Below are 22666 nucleotides of genomic sequence, written 5' to 3'. Positions count from 1 at the left end.
CAGGGTTTTCCATTTGCAGCTAGTGGGAAGCCAGCAGAAGCAGCTGACTTCAAAGATATTGCAAAGCTGAAAAAAGCCACAGGAAAAGAATGAGTCAGTGTTTTCAAATCCCTCTCACTTACTGATACTGAATGTCTTGTTCAGAAGCTTAGCTGCCTTTGTGTCCCTGGTTTTGATTTTTTTTGAGGGAGAACCCTCTTAGCTCTCCCTTCTTGAGAGGAATCTGCCACTTCCTTTGCAGCTGGCTGAAAGGAAAGGTTCATATGGGTTCCCTCTCCCCAGTCACTCTGGAAGGAAAGGTGCAGGTATTGTTGGAAATGAACTGGCTAAGATATACAGTAGATAAATATTTTAAGCAGAAATATCAGAGTATAGGCATAACATAGGACAGATTCTTCTGTGCAAGAGTGTAATTATATATGTAAAATGGCTGAGGGATCTGCAGCTCTCTCCGACTAAGCTATAATTTATGTGTCTATTTTTTGTCCACCAGGTAGGTGTTTTTGTCCTTGTCCTAAAAACAACCAAACTCTCAGGTCACCTTTCCAGCTGTCTCCTCTGCTGATGCTGTCCTAATCTCTAGACTGTTGTCCCTACAGGCTTTCCACCTCAGACACCCTCTCATCCCAACAAATACCTAAGGATTTATTCTCAACAGAACTGGTAGACAGGGAGATGCTCCTTGGCCTGCCATTTATTTCCATCTCTGATATTTTATATTACAAGTCTCAAAGATACTTGTTTATATCGTCCAGACTCAGTTTGGTGTCACTGCTAAGACTGCTTCCTTTGTGAGCAGATGTGAATCATCTAAAACTGCAGACGTGTTTACAAGACTTGGGTGTGTTTCTCACTATATGGGTCTTCTACAAGTAGGTAGATTGACATCATTTTAGTTTTTTTCTGTGATCATTAAAACCCTCAGGCCAACTAAAATAAGATTTTCATGGTCAGTAACATGAGTGGCAAGAAGAGAAAATACTTTCAACCCTCAGTCTAAAAGCTCCTTGCCTACTGGGAAGGGGAGGTAAGACATGAGGAAAAACAGGATTCATCTATACCTTTTGTAGTTTATGGAAGTCTGTTTCTTGAGAACAGCTGATAAATAAGTTGACTCTTACTTATGCACTGGAGAAATCTGAAAGAAAAAATGGTTTATTTAGTAGAAATGTTGGCTTCTAGCTGCTGTTAAAAGGAACAATTGTGTGGTAACCCGGAACACTCTGAGGCTATGACAAAAGAGAATATCCCTTTGCACGTGATGAAGTAAGGGAAAAATCATTATTAGCCAATCCTTCTGTCACCTCTGAATGAACTGAATAAATGGTCATGCAGTGCCAGGCTTTTCTAGTGCGGGAACAGTAAGACTACCTATCAGTGAGGGAAAATAATATGCTGACTGAGCCTCCAAAGGTGTGCGAATTTTCAGGAGCATCATAAATTCATGCTCCAAGCAATCTGGCAGAGCCTTCTCCCCATACTAAGTCTTTCCTCAGAAAACTGGATACAGAGCAAGATCTTACCTGAAATGTGTATAGCTCCTTAATGAAATTTGTCCGCCCAATATTCTAATTTTACCATATCAAGTGACTATTATGTTTTATAGACAGATAGCAGACTTTTGGTACCTGGTGTTTTCTCACCATGTTAATGGTAGTAGTTTCCTGCTATTCACATATTTCCAGGAAGGTGGAAGCTGGAAACTTATGACTTCTGGCAGCAGAAGTCTGCTCCATGTCTGCCTGCAGCTGTTCATCAAGAACATTGGTTCAGGATCCTGGGCAAAGGAGGATGAGTGAGAATTATTGTGGAAAGAATACATGTTGGACACCTCAGGTCATGGGATCAGGACCAGCACAAAGAGGAAGCAATAAGTGTTAGTATTTGGTGACTCCATCCTGCCTAGGACAAAGGTACCAATCTGCTGGCCAGACCTTTTTACTTGCTCGTAGCCTGGATCTGTGATGTTGCAGACAGATTGCTGAGGCCCATCTGGCCTTCCAGCTACTACCCCTTACTGCTGATCCATGTAAACACCAATGACCTGACCTTGAGAAGATCAAAGGTGACTTTAAGACTCTGGGAGCAGAGATGAAAGGGACAGTGGCCCAGGTGTGACACATGCTTCCTGCCTAAGTGGTGTCATCAATGAGGCTTTGGCTTCTTTGGTCATAGTACCTTGTTTTAAGTAGGACTATTAGGAAGTGATGAAATTCACCTGACAAAGAGGCATGAACTTCTTTATGAACAGGACTGCTAACCTAATGGGGAGAATTTTAAACTAGATGCATCAGGAGACAGGGACCTAATCTCAGAGGTGAATGAGGAAGCAATGCATGTGAAAAAGAGATGTATGGCAGAAGACAAGGGAGAGTTTAACATTCCCTCTCGGAAAGAAGGGTGTTCAGACTAATGCACAGAGCTCGGGCAACAGCGAAGTCCAGAGTCTCTGGGTTAAGATCAGAAGGAAAAGAAATATTGGTGATGTTGTGATGAGGATCAGTTGCAGTCCACCTGACCAGGAGGATGAAGCTATCTACAAACAATTAATGCAAGTCTCTCACTTGCAGGCCTTGATTTTCATGGTGGATTTCAGCCAGCTGCCACCCATCTGCTAGGAGGGTAACATGGCATTGTGCAAGCAATCGAGGACGTTTCTAGATTATGTTGGTGACAGTTTCTGAACACAAATGCACAAGGACCAATCAGGGATAATGCTCTACTTGATCTGCTGTTCACAAACAAGTTAAGAGGTGGGGATAAACGTGGCTGCAGATGGCAGCTGAGCAGCAGAAATCACTAGTTGACAGAATTTAGGATTTGGAGAAAGGCTGAAGAGGCAGGCTGTCATCTCATTCCTTATTTAAGGAATCACTATGCATAATATCTTGGGAGGCTGCCATGTAGGGGAAGGGTGCCCAGGAGAGCTGACTGATTTCTAAAGAAAACATATTGAGAGCTGAGGAACAAAGCATCCCATTGTGCCGAAAGATTGGGTATTATAGACATCACCTTAGTTGCTGGAAGAACTGTGGAGCATAGCCTCTTGGAATCTGTTTTCACACACACAAAGAACAAGAAGGTAATCAGAAGTAGTTAACATGGATACTGAGAGCAAATCATGTCTGACCAACCTGACTGCCTTCTTTCATGAAATGACTGACAATGTGAATAAGGAGAGCAGCAAATAGTAATCCACCTTGACTTCTGTAAGGCTTCTGACACCCTCTCCACAACATTCACATTTGTAAGTTGAGGAAGTATGGTGTGTACTAGCAGGTGGTATAACAAGGATCAACAGTCATGAGTTGTGACTTAAGAGGTTCAGAACGACCATTAGAGAAAACTTCAGTGTGAGGGTAGTGCAGCAAAGGAACCGCTCACCCTGTGACCTTGTAGAATCTACATCTTTGGAGATTTTCAGGACTGTCTGACATAACCATGGCTGACCTCATCTACTGTTGACAATAATCAAGCAGGAGGTTGGACTAAATAACCTCAAGATGGCCTTTCTAACCAGTGTTTCTATGATTCTGTGTCTTGTACATAGAATAAAAATGAGCAGAATATTAATAGGAGGTAAAAACATTGAAGATATCAGCAGAAAAGGAGTAAATTGTGTCCGTGGCATGTGAATGATGTACATTTCAGCAAGGAGACATTTAAACATTGACAGTGGGACACAGTTCTTGATGCAAACACCTAAATATTACTGTTTATATGTTTGATAGGTATATAATCTTTGCTGTAATCAGGGGAGATCTAGCCAGTCAATGGAAACTAGAGAGTACCATAAAGTAGACCCTTCCTATCTGGTGAGTTGAACTGGTATGAATCATTTAAATACTGGAGTAGTGTTTAATGGAGTAAGTGGCTTAGAGAAAGTGTGGAGGCTTAGTTGTTGAGGTGTTTCAATTAAGTTGGAGAAATATCTGTCTGGACTGGGATAAATAGAGTTGGTCCTCCTTTTGGGTTAACTGAGGTGTGAGATGCTTACTAGACTTGTTTTGTAAGATATGTGTTACCAGGGAAGTTGATCATGAATATGGCAATTTTCTGATTAAAACATCTTCTTTCAGAATAATAACTTTAATAACAATTGACTGTCATGGACAACAAATGTTGTCTCTTTTCTTGCATTGCACAAAAGTTTCCCCACCTTAAGGACATATCAGTTACATGCTCTCAAACAATATTTTTTCTTCCTTTTTGTTAAAGTCTTTTTCCTGATCACTAAGTAAGCAGAAGATAAACTCATGATACATAATCTTTTTTTGACCTTACCTCAAACATGAGGTCCTACTCTCACCTCGTAGCAAAGAACCCCATTGTGATCACTGTTAGTCCTGAACATGAAGAACTATAGGAAAATGAAAACAATTTGATTAATACAGTCCACAGAACTGCTCACTTTTGGAAATAATTAGACCATTAATTGACAGTAAGTCAAGATCTGGCTGTGGTTACCTGAGTAATTTTTTAACCTACCTGCTGATTTCAAACAAATTTGATGTGAGAATTCAACTTATCAAGTTTTCTTAGCCACCTGAGAAAACAGGTTGCTTGGCAGAAGTAGCAGGCTGCAATTCTCCGTCAAGGAGAAGAGCTATTCATATCTTAATAGATATCTAGAGTATACACACGGAAAGAGAGCTTTCTGTATGCCCTGACCATGGCAGGATTGTTCAAGCAGAACCTTTTTGGATAAAAAAGTCAATTTTTTTCATGGTAAAACACAAATCTGTAGATGAAACTTGCTTTCCTGCACATTAACCTGTAATTACGTTTATTTTTCAACACATATGAAACTTTTTTTTTTCATTTTTCATGGTTAAATATGTACGTTGCATTAATGACACTGACTTCTAGAAAAGGCAGCAATACAGAATATTCTCCAATTTATATACTAGAATTGAACAGAAAGGGAGAGAATATTAGGCAATTTCTGTCATCTGGCTTCTCTACACAGTATTTACAAGCAACTTGGATAATATTTCTTTCTAGGCACTGATTGTTTTAAATAATTGTTCTCAAAGAAATTTTCAGCTGTTTTAAAAAATACTGTTATTAGTATGCTCATTACTGTATATATTTTAATACAAGTGAAGACTTACAACTAAATACAAATATCTTTTCTATTTGAAATAAGAATTGTTTTATATGTGGCTGAGTGTCTTTTTTTGTGTGTGGTGCATTTTTAAAGCAACATCATATAGTCTCTTGATTTTTGAAAACCTTTGATAAATTGGTTCTTTGATTAAAGATGAGTTGTCAGCCTGAATTTTAAGTCTCCTATTTAGTTAAGTCAGCCACATGTAATTATTTGGGATAAATTACTGACATGACATTCGAGGTGCTTTTGCTTACTGAATACAATGCTCATTAACATTTATTACCCTAATTGCATATATTCCCTTTGGTTTCAACACTCCAAAAAAAAATCTAATCGGTGATTAATAAAGCAAGAAAACACTCTGCGTAATTTTTTTTGGAGAGTGGGGAGGAGATGCAAAAGTGAGGGAACTTCCTTCTGAAGTAAGCCTTAAAGCTCCTGTTTGTTTTGTTTTGTTTGTGGTTTTTTTTTGGGGGGGGGGCGAGGGGGGTAACTTAAAATCAGTGTAGTATAATCAAATCATGACAGTTGACAAGCTTTGCTGAGATAACACTTCAAATTCAGGATAACTTCTGGAAAATATAAAACATTGCAAGCCCATTTAATGTTATAGGACATAAGATGCATATACTAACAGGGTTTGCATTGCAAATTCTTGGGGTTGTCTTGGATATGGCAGTCTTCTCTGTGCATGTGGTGGGAGAGGAGGAGGAGGAAGGAAGGCTTCTTTAGAGGATCAGGAGAAGAGTCATGGCTCTTGCATGGCCCACCACTTTCAGTTTATCTTGAATGTGGAAGGGTATTCCCTAGCCAGATCCTGAACGCGCCCTGTATTAAAGGAGACAGCAAATACCTATTGCAGTGGGGTCCGGGGGAGGATGAGATGAGGAATAAGAACTCCCATTTCTTTGATCATCTTCTTACTTGCCAGAGATTGCCTGTGCAGCTGGGATCTCCACGACACTTACGGTAGGAGCCTAGGTAACTGCTGAAGTGCTTTGAAAAACCCTCTGGAGGCCTCTGTGTCTGTCCATTGATTACCCTAGGTTTCTGATTTAAAAGCTACTGGTAAAATAGGCCTCTGCATATCTCTACAGCATTTTATACTGCCTAGCTATAAGGAAAAAAAACAAACAAATAATAGGTCAGAAGTTTAAAAAGCAGAAAGTAAATAAAAGGAAATAAACTCTTTTGTGTGCGGATATTTGTAATTTTGTGATTTCAAAGTTGGGGTGGAAGGCATTTTGCATATTTGGAGTTAGCAACAACTGAAGACTTTGACTTTTACAGTGTGGAAGTTACACTGCTGTGGTGAATGTGTACAGGCTATCTCAACAGCTTTTCAGAACTTCTTCAATATCTGGATGTGAAAACCAAGATACAATTGGATATATGCTTACAGTATAACATATTACAGATCTTCATTTTTCAGTTTCTATTTATAAAAAATGATGCTTTATATCCAAGGCCTTGATTTATCTGCAGGACACATTTTTAGTATTAAGACTGATTAGATCTGCAAGTAGTAAGAACCTGCCATTATTCTCTTTCCATCTCTCTCAGCACAACACACTTTTTCACCCTGTTCAAAAGAGGTGGTAGAATATTGTAGCCTTGGTCAGTAATAAGGGCCAGCTTGGGTTTTGGCTGTTGATCTGCACGATCATCACAAATGCCAAGAGAATGAAAGGCAGAAAGTTGCTTGCAGTCAATTGCTTGTAGTAACACTATTGAACTGTATGAACATTTTCCTCTTCTATTCTCTGCCACTGGTCCACTAATATAGATCCTAATGATCTTAATGTGGCTTCTGGAGTTTAATGTTAATACTTGTTGATTAAAAACAGTGCAGGCTGGTTATCAGCCAGTCACACTTTATTCTGAATTACAAATTTTGTAGTAATGGTCTGAAAGTAGTATTTTTAAGGTGCAGTTGATTGCAGAAGGAGATTTTGGGGAAAGGGTTTGTCTTTGTTTTCCTTTTGATCGATTGCCAAGGAAGTTTAAGTGTGGTTTCTATCTATCTAATTCAATCTGCTTATGGAGCAGTGTCATATCTCTATTTGACATCTTCATGGATGACTGGGAGAAGGGAGAATAAGGAAAATCTCCAAGTTTACAGATAATACTAAACTGTTTTGGGTACTTAAATGTTGCTCTAATTGCAAGAAACTCCAGAAGGACTCACAAAACTGAGTGGGCAAAAAGTTCTGAGGTAGGTAAATGTACGGTAATGTACCAAAGTGGGAAAAAAAATAAAGTATGCTCACATGATCTGAACTTAGATTGTCAGTTACACCTCAGGAAAGAGACTTTAGATTCCTTGTGATGAAAACATTAGTCCCATGTACAGCATTATAAAGATGGAGGGCATCATTGTCCTACTATATATGATCTTTTTATGCCCATACCTTGAGTACTCTCTGCAGTTCTGGTCTCCACATCTCAAGGATATAGTGGAGTTAATAAGGAACAGAGGATGGTGTTGAAAACGATGGGACAGCTGCCTTACAAGAACTAAGACAGCTGAAACCCTTCAGTTTGGAGGTGAGAGGGCTGAAGGTGGAGAGTATGACTGAGGATTACAAAATTATGAAGGCAGTGGCCCAGGTGAATATCTTAACTCACCAGATGCCACAGTTCTAAAAACTGGGATGCTCAAGAAAACTTGCAGGAGACTTAAAAGAAGTGCACCACTTCCTTAGCTGCTGGAGAACTTCTGAAACTTTCTGCCACAGGAAGTTAGGAAAGCAGACAACATCTGGAGGTTCAAGAAGGGTTTAGACAACCTCCTAGACAACAGGTCCATAAACTGAGGCTAATAAATTAATGCTAATAAATTAATGCTAATAGGGCTAGGCCTGGATGTACCTTCTAACATCCCTTATACTTCCAGAACAATCATTAGGATAATGTACTTCAGGAGATGACCAGGCTCATTTGAACAGTCTCCTCTACTGTCACTGTCACGTGCAGTTCTGGGCTGGATGGACTATTATTCTGACTTAATGGGGTTCTTCAGTCTGTCATGCAAGAGGTGAGTTTATAATCCAGAAAAAAAAAGGAAGGTATTTTCTTTAAAACTTTGGAATTTTTGGCATGAAACAGGACTTATGTGTATGTATAATTCCATATTCATTTTTATTGTTTGAAGAATAGCATGAATTGGAAAGAATTTCAATTCATAGTTTTGAATTAGCCAAGTGGGAGGTTGGTCTTTTTTTGTTTTTGTTTTATGATGTGGACCAAAATGCCAGAAAAAGATGGAAGAATGTGTTTTTTAAAGTGAGCAATGTGGAACAGAGAATAAAGCAAAATTTATAATTCATTGTTGTATTCTTTTTCTAGCACTGATTTATAGAAATGGAATAGCTTCTATAAACTAGATCCTCTGTTTGCTAGCCTCAGTTTCTCCTAATTGTCTGTATGTATTTTAAAACAAATAATCTATTAAGACACAAGGAGCAAGCACCAAATGTATGTTATATAAAAGTATCTTGGTTTATGGGCTTTTGCATCTCTACCCATTGTTCAATTAGGAATAGCCAAGGCTCTTGGCTTGCCTTGAGCTTAAAGTAAACAGATCCCTCTTAGTGTTTTTCTGAACAATTTGTAAATGCATTCAATATAGGTAAATATAGCACCTGTTCTACTGTTAGAGATAAATTAATTGTTTTTATTTTGTTTTTTAAATCTTGACAATTTAACTGCTGTGAAGCTCATTTGCATAGGATATTTCAGGTCTAAAATTGCATTGTAATCCTCTGCAAATGCTTATCTTGTACAAAATCATCTCTGCGTGTGGCAAGAACACTTGCCTTGGGTGTTGATTTGTTGAGCATATTAAAGCCTTTCATAATCTTTTTTTTTTTTTTAATGAAGATAGTACTCCAGAGAGCAACAGACTGATTTCATTTCTTTAAAGCATGCCTTAAAAAACGTGCTATGTGATTTGAACCCCTCTTTGATAACAGACAAGAAAGAGTCATTTAATGGGTTATGTGTATGCTATTTTCACTGTCTACGGTGGGCATTAGTTATGTATGAGTAGAGGAATACTACACTTTCCTGTTTTTTTAATCTAGTCTTTTTTGAGTAGGGATCATCATTTGTATGACAGGTGGCTTGTAGTTTATTTATGAAGATAAACGGGGCTAAAGCTAAATACAAAACACTAGTGGAGAAAGAGGCATGGTTTGTAATTTTGGGGCTCAACTTTAAGGAATAAAGTCTCTGATATAGGAGTGTGAAGTGAATATTCAAGGAAACAAGATTGAAAGATTGCAGAGCCTGCTGTTGCAGAAAAGAGCATATAGTGAAACTATTTTTGGTTAGTACTTCAGTGAGTATATATGTAGGTCTGTGTTTATATAATTCACAAAATTGTTGGGTCTTGTTTCTGTATGTACATGCATGCACAATAATAATAAATAGAAAAATTACAATATTTATTGTAGAGAATGCCAGAAGAGCACCAGAATAATAGCATTTATGAATGAGTTTGTGACAGGATATCAGAATTCATGTCATCTTCTGTTTTTGTTTTTTGTTTGTTTGGTTTTTTTAAATTTTGGATGCTTCATTTTTAATTTTATTTTTATTGGATTTTCCCCTTTCAAAATCTACTGGTAGTAAGGTCCATATAATATAAGAACTCCAAAGCTATGGAAAGAGTCTGTAATACTTACAGAGAACTACTACCATGAAAATACAATCCAAGAAACACTAGCTAAAGACATACAGTTAACAGGTCTGTTAATGAAAACAGGTCTGAATACCTGCTGTCAGGTTTTCTTTCCTTGATCCCTAAACAGACTGTTGTGCATAAATAAATATTTAAAATATTTATATCTAGGCCAGTGTATATTTTCCACTAAAATCCCACATTGCATAATTAACAGAATTTGTTCATAAGTCTCTGTAAACCAAATAATGCTTCAGCTTTTTCCTTTGCATTAAATCATAAGGAAAAGTAGTAGCAGATTCAGTATTGTGACTGAGTGATTTTCTCTGTAAATATAAAGGCTTATCAGACTTTCTTCAATGAGATTATCCAAATACCTAGGCAAAATGACAACTTGTGTGCGTTATTTAAATTTTTTTTGTAAGCTACATTCAAGATATAGCTAATAGACACAGACCTCTTAAATCTTTGAATGTAATTTAGCAGAACAGAAATTTTAAATTCAGTTAAATGATCTAAAATAAAATGGAATAATGTTTAAATTTAGGCAATGAATGCAGAGCACAGATGTGACAGCGTGTTGTGGAAAGGACCATGCATATGAATTAGTGAAAATACTGGTAGGGAAGCCCTACTTTCTCTTCATCCTATGTAAGTAAAAAGAGTGCTGGGTCTGTTCAAATTCAAATATGCAAACAAAAAAGTATCATTCTTTATTATGCAGAGACATTTGTGGTACTTTTCTGAATGTCCTGTTCCCAAAATATCTGTCCCAGTCAATAGATGATAATATGAAGTGAAACACTGAAGACTAGAATTTAATTTGGGCTAGGACAAATTTTGAACTGTTAATTTCTTTTAGATTCTCTTCAGTAAAGATAATCTTAAACAGAGGATATATGTTGCATTTGAAGAATCCTATGAAACTTTTCTTTTTAAACATTAGATTATTCTCCACCCTTTGGGGCATATAATTTTGACTATGGTTTTCTGCTGTGCCAGTGTAATAAAGTTAGTTGTTAATAAAAGTAATTTAACTTTTTTTTTAAGTTAACAGTAGACATATTTAAGCTGATTGATTCCTAGAGAAACTGAGTCACTCAATAAATGATGCAGTGTACATCTGCACAGTGTAATGTAAAAGAAACCATTTCTTGCTAGATATTTTCGCAGTAATACATGATCTATAGTTAATCCTTTGAGTGTCCTAAGATTTACAGTGTTGGCTAAGTACAAGGAAAGTACGACCTATGTACTTGGATGTTGTTTTAGTATACGTTAAGTTTTGAGTGGACTTCATACAGCTTATTAACTATCCACTTCATGTGTATTGTGATTGGCATGAAAACTGTATATGCTTCCCTTCCTGTTTACTTTTAACCTCATTGAGGATTTTCATTGAGTTTTTGGTGTTGGTGTTGGTTGTCCCTGAATAAATTGAAATGTAATTGTAAGAGACAACCTTTCAGCTCTCAAAACTGTTTGACTAACTCTTCTGCTTTCAAAGCTTGAATGTAAGGAAATGCCACATCGAGGTCCCAGCTTTTGATATTTTGCAAGCTGCCAAATTGTCCTTCCAACAGCTGATGAAAAATGTTCAAGATTTTAAAATTTAGTTTTTAGTTCTATTCTTGCTATTTTTTTAATTTTTTATTCCATTGAAGTAACTTTTTTTTTTTTTTAGATATTTAATGATAACCATTTTTAACAAATCAATGCATAATCAGTATAATTAATGAGTGGAATTAGTATAAATGGTATCTTCTGCCACCAAAATCAGTTGCACATATACAAATCAAAATTGAAATCACATAAGCAGGTCCAGAACTTTAAAGATATTTGGAAGACTAGAAATTCTCTTTGGGATCCTTCATGAATGTCTTGTGCTCCTGGGGTTTTACAGAGCTTGTAAAAAAATTCTGAGTAAGGTGTTAGATCTCTTGAATTTATTGAAGCTACTCACTGAAGTGTACTGGGAGATATCTGTTTAAAATTCCAGGCACAGCTTTTGAAAACATTGTTTGTTTTTTTTTTTCTTTTTCCCCCAGTTGAAACCACTATAGTGAATTAGACTGCTGACTTATCTTGCTCTGTATCTGCATGTTAGTTGCTTACAGTGTTGGTTATAAAGAAAGTGATATACCAATTGCTTATCCTGTCCCTCCATACCCTCTCTGTCCTAACTTTGATATCTATACTGTCGTAAAACCATTACTTCCCCGCCAAAATTTTAGAGATAAAAAATGATAGCAGTCAGTAAGAATTAGTAGCAAAACAAACTAATTCAAGTGGATGTTTGAGTTTTTTAATGGCACTGTGTTTGCAGGAAAACTGCATGAGCAGTTTGGACAAAGGCATGTGTCTGAAAGGCATTCCTGTGGAGGACTAACAGGACAAAATTGAAGAGAAAAGTCTATGAGATCTGATGATGGAACATGAAAAGTTATTAGAACACTTCATAAAAGCTTACGGGTCATCTCTAAATTATGCACATTACTTGATGCAGGCAGGTTGAAAGCAGAAATACTTTTAACAGTTGCTGCATTTATCTTTTAACTTAGAATTAACTGAAAATGTGTATATTGGGATTCCATCACAAGATAAATAATTTCAAAAACAGCTATTATTTATTTATTTATTTACAACTAACAGATTTTCTCTCTCACATTCTTCCTCCTGTGTTTCACTTTTATTCTATTTTGCAGATATTCAAAAAGACATCTCTGAGGTTATTTGCCAAATCTAGCATATTTTTTGTTGTTTGTATGTGTTGAGTGGGAAAAGGAGTGAGTTGGAAAGAAGAGAAAGGGAAAATTAGGATCTTATTTTGTAAGTTTTTCTTGTGCGTAGTTTTTTTGGTAAATCCACAGGATTTCACCATAATGCAGGACGAGCAGCCATCAGCGTATCTGTTTGCATGGTACATAATATGGGTTCTGCAGGCTGCAGAGAGAATTTTTAAATACCTTTTCATTAATCTGTTTTTTTTTAATCTGAACTAATCCACTATATAATCTATAGACAAGGAAAAAAAAATAAAATTGAACCTAAAAAGCATAGCCTCCTCTGAAATAGAGGAGTGACTACATTTTTTTCCCTTTTGCAACAGTGTCTTTCTGTGAAACAGAAGGCTGAAGGTTTCTGAAAAGGTCCAGCAGAAGCAATTTAGAAAACTTTACGCGTCCTGCCCTTTAATTAAATCATTTTTCACCTCCTACAGGAAGTGTAAGGAATTTACTTCAGTCAAAATTTTGTTCTCCAGAAGTTAAATCCTGTTGAATTCAAGTCCAAAAGTGTCTGCTGTTATAGATTGGAGTTAGGTACACTGTTTTCTGCCTTACATGAAAGTTGTAGACCCTTTAACTTTTAAATATTTAGCTGTTAATCTTGGTTCACAAGCATGAGCAATGTCAGGGATATCCATAGCCTTTCTGTGTGCATTACACAGCAGTGTACTGAACAGCAGTCTCTTAGTGCTGCGGAGAATTACACATATGTTTATTTTAATATATTCTGAGCCTGTTACTTTAGAACAGCTCAGGGTGTGTAAAGACAAGAGTATGAGCAAGTCTTACAGAGATTGCAGCACTGTCTGAAGTGCAACACCTTTCTTTAGGGTCCTTTACCAAGGACAACAGTCTGAAAAATACCTGAGTTTACATCTGCTACACCTACTGCTTGTTTGCTGCTTATTTGATTAACAACCAAAATTGAGCATTAGGACTTTTCTGGCCTTTCCATTCTCTTCAAGCTTTGCTGCTGGGTGCCATTAGTTACTTTCAAAAAGCAAGTCTTCTCATCATTATATAATCAGAGCGCTTCTAATCCAAGTCCCTTATTCCATTTGGTATGTTGACAACTTTTGCCTTGGCTGTCACACAGTTATGTCAGAGATGGACCCTGCAGGTTACCTCACGTAGGCATTCAAAAATAACCCAGAGGCTCAGCAGGATCTCGACTTGGTTATATGTGGCAAAAAGTTGCTCTGAAGAAAAACTGATCATTACTGCTGTACCAGGAACTAACAGAGCGTAGTTGAGTGAAATGACTTTGGATTTTGTGTTGCAGAAAAGAGCAAGTCCTAAGATATGTGTCACAAACCCTCAATTTAGTCATTAAATGTAGAAAATGTACATCATTATGTGCAGCTTTAAATGTAATTTCACATTGATGCTACTGTGAATTAGGAAGGTACAGGAAGCTGACTGAACATTAACAAAACGGTCAGTTGGAGGATCTGTCCGTTAGTTTGAATACATATGGGTGAAAAGAACGATAACTTCCAGCAGGTCAGTAGTCATTTGTATACCCTATTCTAAATGATAAATAGTAAATGATACTTGACTTATTGTATCTGTTTAGGAATGCAAATGAGTGTTGTGAATTTGAGTGCAGTATCTTTTGGCAGTATTGCCTTTTTACTTTAAATTACTTTTGTACATTAGCCGTACTTTTTCCAGTGTTCCATTTTTCTTTTGCACCAAAATACAGAAACATTTCACAACCTTTTAAGCAATCTAAAAAATTTTTAAAAGTTATTTAAATAGGAATTGCAAAGTATGAGATCTCCTTCCAGCCTATTAAAATATGTAGACACTAGTTCATTCAGATGCGTTTCTGTGCTGTGCTGTTTATGTACACGCATATATATGCAGTAAACAAGTCTTTGTCAAGCAATATATTTTGCTGTTGATCAGAACAGTGATTTTTAATTTTGGTAAGCTTCCAATCTTTCTTAAATGAGCAAATAGTCTGAGGAGTGTAGACTCCCTACATGTTCAAGACAGAGAGCATCACAACCTTAAGATGAGTCAGAATGCTTATAATCTGATTTATCCTCAGGTAGTGTCTTTCTCATCCAGTGCTTCAAACTTAATTTTCAAAGGGTCATAACTTGGCTAGAGCTGGGCTGATTTTCACAGGCCAGGCATTGCTAAAATTCAGATCCTTACTTCTAAATGGTGCTAGGGATCTTCAGAGAGAAAGTCACCATTTTTTTTATCTTGGCTAAAGCAGTGTATTTTTTCCCTAGCCTCCTTTTGAGAAGCAATGAAATTGTCTTGGTTGAAATTGTTAAAACAGAAATACAGTATAGAAAACTCTAGTCCATAGCTTAGAAGTTGACATTGTTATAAACAACTGAAAGCATCCTCCAATGAGAAATGTTGGGCAACTTGTATATTGGGGACTGTCACCACTCCATCGCTAAAAAAAAAAAAAAAAAGTAAAAAAAAAGGCTCCTTTTTAGAATGAGAAAGTGTGTGTGGAGGGGGAGAGATAAGTGAAGACAGGAGAACCTTGGAAAGTGGCAAAGAAGGACAGTGGTGGGGAAACCCGTAGCAGCCAGGAGGCGCAGTGCAGTGCTGCGGCAGGAGCTGGCCAGGCTCAGGCAGCAGTACAGCTGTTTGCAGAGCGCAGTCCTCCATCTAAAAGGCCCCAACTCTTAGAGAGGCAGGACTTGGTGACCTAGGTATGACACTAGACTAGTATGTGTGTATGTTCATTTGGAGCTAACTCAAGCATGTGCCATGCTCTACTCTTAGTGTCAGCATGCCCTAATAAACCACTTTCGATTTCTGGTTTGTTAAAAAGTTCCACACATTTTTATTTTTTTTTCCAGATAAGGACCTGTTACCAATGAAAAATGAATTTGTTCCCTACCAATTTGATGACTATTATTTACTCTGTCTATAACCGAATATGAAAAAACTGAGGATGGAATTCAGTTTCAGAGTGACATCTGCTTTTAACAGTTTAGATTATATTGGGGATGTTCTTTTGAAACATACCTGGTCATCCCCACTCAGAGTGCTTTGGTTCGCACGATGGATCAGTCTCTGAGCAAGCAAATTGAATTACTTTTGGATGAAGCTAAACCAGAAGGTGCCATCTGCCCACTAGAGAGCATTTAGTCTACTGACTAAGACTAGAGCTAACCTGAAATAAAAGCCTTGAAATACATATTGTTTTTATGCCAGGTCCTCAGCATCAACTTTTTTGCTCTATAGATCTTTTCTTATTGCATTTCAGTACTTGCTGTAGCTGTATTCTCATTATACTTGCTGGCAGCTCAGCTAAATATCTTCCTTAACTGTCTTCTAGCCTCTCCAGGGCTCCATTGTGTAGTGCTTAAGGAGAGTTTAGATTTCTAGTTTAAATATATACACTGAAATTTAAGGGTCTCAGCCTAGAGCTGAATCCCATCCTAGACAAGAAGTGTGTTTGCTTGCTTACTCTCCATGTTAGGTTGTGGTGGAAGAGTTGAGGTCTGCTTCACTCTCCCTATCAATTTGCAGACTAGCAAGAGGATTCAGAAGACATAAAAATCGTAAGTTTGGTGATATTAAGAGGTTCTGTGCTACTTGGTAAATCTTAACCATTATATTTATTAATTTTTTTTCAATTAGCTTTTCAGGAGTAAGTCAAGCTTATTACATGTAGCACTAGAATGGTTGTTAATGGATTTGTCAGAGATATTAATTATAAATGACAAAACTCCTAGTACCAGTTATAAAGAATTGTGTACAAGCTGTATTACATAAAATCAAATGTAAATATGTACCATATTATTAATGAATAAAAACATTTGCAAATGAATAGCTTGAAGTCTAGCAGTGGCATGCTTAATTTATAAAGCTGTTTTATATGACACCACTGAAAAATAAGATGGGACAATAGCATGATGAGCTACCTCATTTTTTTCTTTTTGAGTGAAAAGTAGCTTCTTATCCATTCAAGTACAGTCACTCATAACTATTGAATTGTCTGAAGAAGCTTTTGAAATGCAAGTAATAATCTTTTGCATAGAGGAAGGCATAAGTGACACAGCTATCTTACTCAGAAGATAGATATCACTCAAATTTCCTTATGCTCTTGCTAGACTGGGAATTTTCCCTACTGAATTATCTAGTCCCCAAAGTGGGAGTCAGTGTCCATCTAAATGTTACATGTTTCAGGGACCAGTTATATAGAGTTTAGGGAGAGCACTGATTTGCTTGGTCAGGACTTCTGGTGTATGTTGCCCTGAAAACAAATCTGGGTTTCGGTAGAATCTTTTGTAGTGAGGTTGCTGCTGTTCAATAACAGAATTGTGGGTTCTGTGAGGTCTAAGCGACATGAGCAGTGCCCCTATTGTTGGTAGAGTCAATAAATAGCTAAGGGGAGTAATTACTACCCCAGTAGAAAGCTGAAATGTTTTTATTAAATGGAGGTCATATATAGCCTCTTTGAAAATAATTTCCAGGGCTTTTTTTCCCCCTCTCTCTCTTTCGGGATCCTTACGCTCCTGTTTTGTGTCTGTAGCATTAGACTCAATCTATACAAATGAATAATTTCCTTCAAATCTGCTGTAGCAAATAATTCAGAAAGCAGATCATTCTGATAAAGTGACCATGCAAAAAAGCTGGAAGTTAGTTGGATTTCAATAAACTTCTTATTTTTTGCATAGCATGCTTTCAGATATGAGGGTGAGAAGCATTATGTAATGCTGTGCAACTGCCAATTTTTTTAAAAACTTTTGCTGGAATTTCAAGTGATTGCCAATCACTTAAAATCACTGGATTTTTTAGCCAGATTTCTGTTGTAATACTGAGAAAAATCTCTGAGTTGCTATTCTGTAATGTTATATTTGCATCAGTTTCTGTGAGCCGTGTTGTGAGCTTTCCTAGCTTTCATTTAGAATTTGATAATTGCTACAATAGCTTGTCATAACCATGTACTTCATTGATGTCTTAGGTACATTTGATCCAGGAATACCGAATTAGTAAAAAGTATACATTTGATGTTAACCCCTGTCACTGCTCCCCACCTGTACTGTGGGTTGTATCCAGTGTTTTCTGTATGTTAAAGAGAAAAAAAAAAGATACAATTCAAGAATTCCAGTTGCTGTCTGCATTTGCAGAATCTACTTAACCTTTCTAGTGTTGTCACTTCAGATTCAGTAGATATTTAAATTCTGATTGATTAGTCATTCATAATCACTGACTTCTTTGCTTACAAAGTTGTTTTTTATGAATTTTATTGAATTTAGAATAAAAACAAGTAGAATGAGCTTGAATGGAGTGTGATATCAAGGTTACTGTTCTTCTGACTGTCACTTAGTTTTGCATACTGTCTAATATCAACAGCTTTACTTCGTATTAGGACAGCTATGAATAACTTACTGTGCCATTCTTACCTGTTTTTTATATAAGTAGAACAGTGTTCCTTAGTGTTTCAGTTTTTCAGCTTCTTTCCATACTTTGCAATAGTTAACATCATTAAAATGTATAGATATTTCAGGGGAAAAAAACAAATAAATACAGAAATTAGCACATTTTTGATGTACTCAAATGTAAATAAATAATGGGAAGCAATAAATAGTTAAGAAAAAATGCTAAGATTTACAAGACCAGATTTAACTTCATTAACTTAAATGATCATTTCACATGTTTTTAAATGGAAAAATAAGTAAATAAATATTTACTTATTTTAAACAAAAGCTTTTGGCTCTTCAGCCAAGTTTGTAATAGAGGTAGTCATAAAAGTTGTACCTTGAAGCAGTAAAAAGGTTTGACTTCATTCTACTCTCCCACATCCTCCTTTCTGCAGAAATCATAATTCAGTCATCAAAATTCCCTTCAAGAACATATTTTTCACACAACTGCTGAGCCTGGGATATTTTCTTCAAATAATGTTCACCTTCTCTTAGATCAAATGGGAAAACAAAATTGTTTTTCCTATTACACTGACTTTTACACTGAATAAATAAAAATAATTGTAAAAATAATATGGTTAAAATACTAAGGAAAATAGAAGTTACGAACTTACTTGGTAGCAAGTTCAATAAACAGTCTCTTATCACTCTGTTAAAAAATGAAAGAGTACAAAATTTGAAATTTATGTGGAATACTGAAATAGTATTCTGTTAAACCTCAAATATTTGCTTTAATCCAGGATGTTCTTGTCATTTATGCTCACAGTCAAACTAGGCCCAGAGACACAGACAGACCTAATGGAAGGGCCCTGCATGATCCATCATCTGCTCTCCAGTTTAAGCTTGGCCTCTTTTGGAGACATGACAGTTTTGTTCTCTTGTTTTCTGGTAATCTGGATCTGCAAGGGTCTTGTGAGCCACCAGATTGTGTGATGACACTGTACTCTCTGTCGTTGCTTACATACTAGCAGCGGGGAGCTTTAACCTGTTGCTACATGTGGTAAGATTGATTGTATAGGATGGTGTAATTGATCCTTAAGCACTGGATAGTGTATTTTTAATTATTCCTTTTTTATTAGATCTTGAAAGAAAGAAATGCTTAATTTTCAAGACAGCCTTGGTTCAATGCGTTCTACTGGATTTAGCAGAGGAGTGTCACAAGGAAAATGGTATTATATATTGGCCTGTCTCACAGAATAGTAGTCTTACTTAAAAAACTTAGTTTGATGTAATCAGCCATTTTCCAGACAAACTACTTCTGTATTCTTTAGCTGAAGATCTCATCTAATTAAAGAGAACCAATTTTTCCCAATTTTCATTACTAATCATTTTAAGATTGGTCTTTAATGCAGAGCAATTCATGTATCCTTAAACCTTAGCTGCATACTAAATGTGGTGGGTCAGATAAGCATCTGGCGTTGTGCCAGCAGTTGCCTGCAGCAGGACAGAGTGAGCCCTCCAGGAGGGCTCCCATGTCCAGCTCTGTCCTGGGAGAACGTTTGTTCCCAAGAGAAGGTAAGTTGTGCCTGACCTTACCCAGATACACTACTTCCTCTTTGCCAGTTCAGCCACACTGAGGTGAAACCACACTTCATCTACGCTTTTTCCACCTCTCTCACAATTCAGCAGGTGAAAAATGACTTAGGCTCTTTTATGTTGAGACCCAGCTGTCTTGTTGAGGTGAAGTAATGCTGCCTTCCCCCTTTATCTCCCTGATTGAAATCAGAGGTTGAGTCATGACTGTTCCCTCTGTTTTCCTCTATATATTGGAAGTTCAATAAATAGGATATGCCTTAATCTGAGCTGTTGGCCAGTATTTGGGCCAAAGAGTGAAATATCATCTTATTTAGAAGATACAGCCACACAGTTTTCTTTCCCTATGCCTAGTCCTGTGGAAACTCATGGGACCGAAGAGCAAATTTCCTTGCATTTTCTAAGCCAGTCTGTCAGTCCAGTTTTATGCTTCATGGAGAAATGTTTTCAACTGCTGTTTTCATAAAGAAATAATGCTTCTTCTATTTAGTCGAGTATTAAAAAATCAATGGAATGCTAGCTGTACTTCTAAGTCACTGACTGCCATGGAAAACTGGTGGCCAGTACCTTTCTTTCATTTTGGTTAGATGCAAAGCTATATATTTGCATAGTGTTTTATTAACTTTAAGAAGTAAAGTATGTGATTCATTTCTGTTTTGTTTTTAACTACATTACTTGAGATAAAGTAAAAACATAGTGCATGTTTGTCACAGTGAACTTTATTTTTGTTTTCTATCTAAGCTGGATAATGCAGATGAACAAGCAGCCCAGATCAGACGTGAACTAGATGGACGTCTACAACTGGCAGAACTAATGGCAAAGGTAAGCGGCTGCTTTCATGTACCAAAAGTGTATCCTCGTATCAGAGTGAGTGGGAGGGTACAAATATGTGTTTCTAGCTTCTGATTCTAAAACTAAGCAAAAGATCTTTTGAAAGCATAACAGTTTGGAAGATACATTTCTTTCTGACTCTGAAGTATATATATGCCAATAGGGGTAAGTAGAAAGTAGACCTTTGAAAAGGCACTCTTTATAACCCTGTGCCTAGGGTTGTAAATGTTTATATCTTATAAAAAAAATTATATCTTACTACATGTTGTATGCAATATACTTTTCAAGTATATATAATATACTTTATATAGTCTAAGTCTCAGTTGTTAATGGCTATATTAGCATTGCAGGTAACAAAGCTTTCGAGTGAGTCTTACAGATGAAATTAATGGTGATTAGGTAAATTAGAAATTATTTTTGTAAATTTTAGAAAGCCAAATATATGTGTCTCTCCTACAGCTTGTATCTTATTTTAATGAACAAGATTATGTCCTCCTGTATTAAGTATCACAGATGGAATTGTTATCATCCCCAGCCATGTCTTATTAAATTTGGGGGCAAGAATCCTTTTTCGCGGAAAGTCAATGAGTCTCAAGTTTCTTCAATCTTCTGTGAAGCCTGTGGTTATAATCAAAGTTACCCAATAATCCTCTGTTAGCTCTATTCCCTTTTTGCCTTTAGCTGCAAAAGTTATCAAATATTACAAGCATACATATATAAATATATAGTATGTCTACATGTACATAGGCTTTTTAAAGAAAATTGTCTTTATTCTTTCTTTACCAGAATCATCACTTGAAAATTCTCACTGTTCACACAGTGTCAATTGCAAATTTTGCACAAAATAAGGAACTCCATGTCTTACATGTTATATGCAAGTTAGAAATCAGAATGTTCATATATATCTTTTAAACTATTTAAAATGTAGAAATTTTTGTGGGGGACTTTGATTGCTTTTATTGCTAGTCCTAATTCTAGCAGCTGTGAGAATTTTGAAGGTAATTCAAGCCTAAAGAATCAATAGCTTTAAAATGAACTATGAAATTCTCTCTTCTCAAAACTCAAAAACAAAGAAAAATCTTTTTGTTACTGGGTTACATATTCTATCATCTTTCCTGATAAGGAAGCTGGCTTTCAATGATTACCTCCCTTTAAGAGAATTGTTAAACTGAAGTCTCAAAAGATCAGCACATCTAAAGAGAGATCTCTGCATTTAGTATTTTTTAAGATCTCATTCATGGTTCCTATAATACATTACTTGCTGGTTTTGAGATAAAAGTTGTTAATTATATAACAGAAGTTTATTTGGGGAAGAAAAAAAATAGCCTACCTATCGGAGGCAAGAATCTTAGAAATATGTTGATTTAAGATAGTGTAAAATCATTGGAAATTTGACTATCTGTTTCTTCATCTGACTAAATTTAAAATAATTGAAATCGAAGCATAAATGACCTAATGGGATTTTCTACCTATTATAATTGGTGGTATGCTGTTCTAAGATAATTTTTCTGTGATCTTTTGAAGAGACTGGCCAGTGCTGTTTGTCTTTGGGAACTGCACCAGAAAATCCATTTTAGCACCTTCAGATCTAAAGGCGTGTGTGTTTATCTGCTGGATCAGCTTCTCACACCTTTCCCTAGGGTTTTTGTTTTAGGATATGTTGCAACATGTTGCAATTGCAGCCCCAAAAGTCCCAGTGTTGTCCTGGAGGATGTGTTCTTCTTCAGAAAGTTTGGGCTTTTCAGATCAACATAATTGCATTCCTGTGCATCTGGACTAAAAAATACCATTGTGAAAGAAAACATTCTATTCTGGTTATTGTGCCCTTAAGTTATTTCCAATATTACATAGCATAGCAATTTGTACAAAGTTGACTGTCTTAAAAAATAAAGGGGAGGGGGGAGAGAGTCTCCGAGTCTTTATAGAAGATTCTCACCTTATTTTCTGGAGAGAGAGACATGGCTAATGCTAGAGAGCTCCAGCTGTGAACCAAACATTCAGGTTTTACAGGTTTCAAGTAAAGGCCTCCATTTATTCTGACGCTGCAGCGTATCTTCCATTAGTGCTGCCTTAAATCATGGAAGATTATAGTCATAAAAATTATGCAGCAAAAGACACTGTAAAAAGCTTCCTCAACTTTTACTTTGGAGCAATGGAGGTGGGAAGCCTCCTAAAAAGAGGAAAAGGTCTTTTAATAGTATAATTAAGTCTGTCATCTCTTTCTTCCATTTTGACATAGTATTATTTGAATGGTCCCCACTGGACAAGGTATAGCTTGAAAAACACTGTAAAAGTTTTTTGGCTAGAGCAC

The 22666-nt window shown here is 36.5% G+C and overlaps 1 protein-coding gene across 14 annotated transcripts in view; it reads left to right on the top strand.

Annotated features, from left to right (window-relative positions):
* Nucleotides 1–22666, top strand: part of CADPS2 (calcium dependent secretion activator 2) — a 337297-nt gene that overhangs the window by 112920 nt on the left and 201711 nt on the right. For all 14 annotated transcript variants that reach the window (XM_026067041.1, XM_026067039.1, XM_026067036.1 and 11 more), the window contains exon 4: nt 20266–20346. In XM_026067041.1, the coding sequence (XP_025922826.1) occupies nt 20266–20346 (81 nt within the window). The remainder of the gene's footprint in view (nt 1–20265; nt 20347–22666) is intronic.

This window comes from Apteryx rowi, unplaced genomic scaffold, assembly GCF_003343035.1.
Source record: "Apteryx rowi isolate R43461 unplaced genomic scaffold, aptRow1 scaffold_252, whole genome shotgun sequence".
NCBI classification, from domain to species: domain Eukaryota; kingdom Metazoa; phylum Chordata; class Aves; order Apterygiformes; family Apterygidae; genus Apteryx; species Apteryx rowi.
Note: the sequence above shows the minus strand (reverse complement) of the source record. Positions and strands in the feature narration are given on the sequence as shown.